Source organism: Atta colombica, unplaced genomic scaffold, assembly GCF_001594045.1.
Source record: "Atta colombica isolate Treedump-2 unplaced genomic scaffold, Acol1.0 scaffold243, whole genome shotgun sequence".
Classification (NCBI taxonomy): Eukaryota; Metazoa; Arthropoda; class Insecta; order Hymenoptera; family Formicidae; genus Atta; species Atta colombica.
In genome coordinates this window covers 596,522-600,297 of record NW_017259342.1, presented here as the reverse complement: position 1 = coordinate 600,297, position 3,776 = coordinate 596,522, and the positions used below count along the sequence as shown (strand labels likewise).

Below are 3,776 nucleotides of genomic sequence, written 5' to 3'. Positions count from 1 at the left end.
TGTGTGTGTGTGTGTGTGTGTGTGTGTGTGTGTGTGTGTGTGTGTGTGTGTGTGTGTGTGTGTGTGTGTGTGTGTGGTGTCACATAATTTGTATTGCAAAAATGTAATAAAGTATTTAAAAAATTCTTATTGCAAATATATAATGAAATCACATGGAATAATGCTGGTATAGTGACGATCAATCGATATCGAATTTTTTTTCTGAAGTAAATCATTTTAAAAAATTGAATCTTATCTAGAATCCCGAAGATAACAATATAGCAACGTATTTCGTTATTTCAAAGGATGTCGCACGTATGAGTAGTATGTATTTGAAGTAAATCATGTCATCCTCCGATTCAATCGTTCAGAAAAATACTTGTGCAATAATAGAAACTGATAACAAACTACAATTTCCTGAAATAATCGATGACAAGATAGACACCGATAATTTCTTGCAGGCCGCTCGCGATGTCGTGCGAACAGTTGGTATGTACCTATTTTCGATCTTAACCTCAAATGTTACCCAAGGAACTAAAATCAAATCGCTGTTGTATAATCACGAAGTAATCTTGTTTTAAATACAATATGACGTATGACAGAAACAAATTTATATTTCAGATAAATTTGGCAAATTATTTGCACCCGTACGGCATGACATGCAAGGCAACATTGATGTAAGTTAAGCAAGAAGTAGTAAGTTCACAAGAACAATATTATTTATTAACAATCTCTATGGAACTTAAATTTTACATTCTTAAATTATTTACAGAAGCTTACTACTAGGTACTATATGGATAAAACAGCTAACTCGACCCTACAAGACATGATTTTGCTTGAAAAATCTACTGAAAAGGATCTCATTGCAGTTGATGCCTTAATGTGGTTACGAAGGTTATTAAACATATAATTGCAAATGTTGACATTTTCAGTTATTGGACAGAATTATAATAATTATTTAATATAGTTAATTATACACAATAATTATTTTTGTAAGTTTTTTATCTTTTGTAACAACTTTTTTCCAATGTTCATTCTTCGGAGCTAACATTAGTCATGCTTGGTCTATTTAAGTTATGTTAATTAAAGATACTAATTAATTTCAAGAAATCAAAATAATATAACTTGTATAAAAAAGAGAAAATATTACTAAGTATATTTTAATAATATTAAGTATATATTCTCTAATAAGAATAATCCAACTTGCTGATATAATATAAAAAAAATTGAATTAATATTTTTGACAGAATTTATAATTAAATGAATTCAATAGACCTGCCATCAACTCATTAGAGTTAATGTAGATGTTAATGAGAGTACATAATATTAAATTATCTATCAATTGTATATGAAATTATATTTATAAATTTATCACATGTTTCAAAGTCGAAGAATAATCAGTGCATAATTGAATGTATATAAAAAAATGTAAACGGAATTCACACAAAAATTATTATTAGTCTGAAACCCCAATGACTAAAAATGTAGATATTTATTTATTCTGTGCTGTATACATTATTGCTACTATTAAATCCACTAAGTTTTTTCAGATACATGCATTTGCATATAAAACATTTTTATTTAATGATTTTAAATATTTTAGAGCCTTACATCTGATTTTACTATTCTTTGAAAGAATCGTGGAGACACATAAAACTGGGGAAGCAACAGAAGATTTGGTTGCATTCCTGAGAGAAGCGTACAAAGAAACTTTAGAACCATATCATGGTTGGTTGGCCCAACAGTTGTTTAATGTAACTATATATTTTTCTATATATGCCTATAAATTAATAACAAAATTTACAAAAATTATAAGTGTTTAAATTGGTTTTGTTATAGCTCCTGTCACGTATGACACCTTCTCGTTCGCAACTCCTATTAGCATTAGCTGATGGAGAAATAGGGAGAGAAGAAATTACTTTAAGTAATATGGAATTATCCTTAATAAATTTAAGGAAAAATATAATAGCTTTAAAAACGTTTTATAATGATAATAATCTAGAAGTGACTACTGTAGTATAATATAAAATATGTTAGAGTTCAATATTATAAATTCAAAAATTACAATTTCAATATTATATCTTCTATTACTTAGTAATTATTAGTTATATTATTAACTAATTAGTTAGAAAATACTAGAACTATAGAAAATACTGTCTGAAAAGATATATAGATTACATTTAAAATTAAAGAAAGAAGAACAACGAAGCTAAGAAATGTTATGCATGTTTATTAGCATAAAATCATAAATTCTTATACCTATATTACATTTCTATAGATTCCAACCAAGTACAAAAATTAGTTTCTATTCAAATGTAACATATCATTTACATCATATTACATTGGCTGCGAGGCATCCGAGCGACATTTCCGAATGCAGTCATTAAGTCTTTTAGCATTATATTAATAATGCAATATTGTTAAATTGAAAGCAATAAAGTAATGTATATTACATTAATGTCTACTATCATCAATCCCATATAATTGTGCAACATAAAATCTTTTAGCATGATGGTCTGCCGACTTCTTTAAAGCTACAGTAGCTGATATAATTTCTGTAATGAGTAGAAACGCCATGATACTGTTAGTAATTGTTTCGCTAAAATGAGGTCTGGTTTTGTTATCGAAAAGAAGGAACATTTCTAAAGGAAAATGTATGAGAGTAGATATCAGCCAAAAGCTTGCCAATTCTGGAATCTGTATAGAGATTAAGAGAATACTTTCAATTCCCTAACAACAATTCGTCTAATTTATCTGTATATTTTATTGAAATAAATTACCTTCTCTGCTAGATTTCCAAGATATCCCAAATACAACCGTATACTTTCCAATACTGATATAATAATAAATACGGCTACAGTTATAAATTTGTATACATCTGTCAAGTAATAGTACTGTAAAATAAGAAATAATATCTGTATTTTTTGTCTGTCAAGTTTTGTAAAAAATTTCACTGTTTTGAATATTTACTTTTGCATCTAAATTGATAAGTATTACAAAAAACCATACGGGATACATCCATACATTAAAATACAGTGCCATTTGAAGGGGCAAATTGGATTGTATCTGATTTCCTGTATAAAATAATGAATGATAAAAATATATAAGAGAATATATAAATATGAAAAAAAGTAATGCAAAATTTAATTAAGTATTATTAAACTAGTCAAATTAGAAATTTTATTAAAGTTGTAACGAAAGTTTCAAAATTTATTAAAAATTTATTAAAAATTATACGCGTTTTACTATTATTAAAATTCAATAGTTAGTTTTGTAATAAAAAAATTCTTTGATTAATTTTAATATTATTATTGTGGCTTAAATCTTCAAACAATATATTAAAAATATCATTAATACAGTAATTATAAATTAATTTGTAATATTAAAATGAATGGCGACAATAGAGTTTTAGTAGAGTGACATAAATATTTACTATTATCGTTTCTCATGGCAACTGCTACCAATAACAATGCAGAACGCAAGATGCATACCTATATCATAAAATTCCTTTTTTCGATCGTGATATGCCAAACCGGGAAATAAACGATCTGACGCGGTGACAACTGATGTTTTCCACATCATTGCTTATAACGAAATTTTCACATTTGGAAAAACAACTGAGTTTAAATATACATTTAGAATTGAGTTTGTATTTTAATACCTCCCATAAACCAGTAGCGACGATTAATCACTGCTACCAGTGTTGCCAAAACTACAATTTCAAATGTAGTCATCTAACGGTATATTCATAAGATAATAATCATTATCTAATAAAATTCTAGATTTTTATTAGCTGA

At 27.0% G+C, this 3,776-nt stretch overlaps 2 protein-coding genes across 2 annotated transcripts; one reads left to right on the top strand and one right to left on the bottom strand.

The window, feature by feature from the left end:
* Window positions 1-169: 169 nt before the first annotated feature.
* On the top strand, window positions 170-2,001 carry LOC108688862 (glycolipid transfer protein). Its single transcript, XM_018195369.1, has 5 exons — window positions 170-468; window positions 601-656; window positions 752-873; window positions 1,583-1,733; window positions 1,819-2,001. The coding sequence occupies exons 1-5, from the start codon at window positions 324-326 to the stop codon at window positions 1,999-2,001; spliced, it is 657 nt and encodes a 218-aa protein (XP_018050858.1). The 5' UTR covers window positions 170-323.
* Window positions 2,002-2,140: 139 nt separating this feature from the next.
* Window positions 2,141-3,713, bottom strand: LOC108688859 (transmembrane protein 17B-like). Its single transcript, XM_018195366.1, has 5 exons — window positions 3,662-3,713; window positions 3,471-3,563; window positions 2,950-3,053; window positions 2,760-2,873; window positions 2,141-2,676 (listed from the first exon to the last, which is right to left on the bottom strand). Exons 1-5 carry the CDS (start codon window positions 3,711-3,713, stop codon window positions 2,434-2,436), a joined length of 606 nt encoding a protein of 201 aa, XP_018050855.1. The 3' UTR covers window positions 2,141-2,433.
* Window positions 3,714-3,776: the final 63 nt, after the last annotated feature.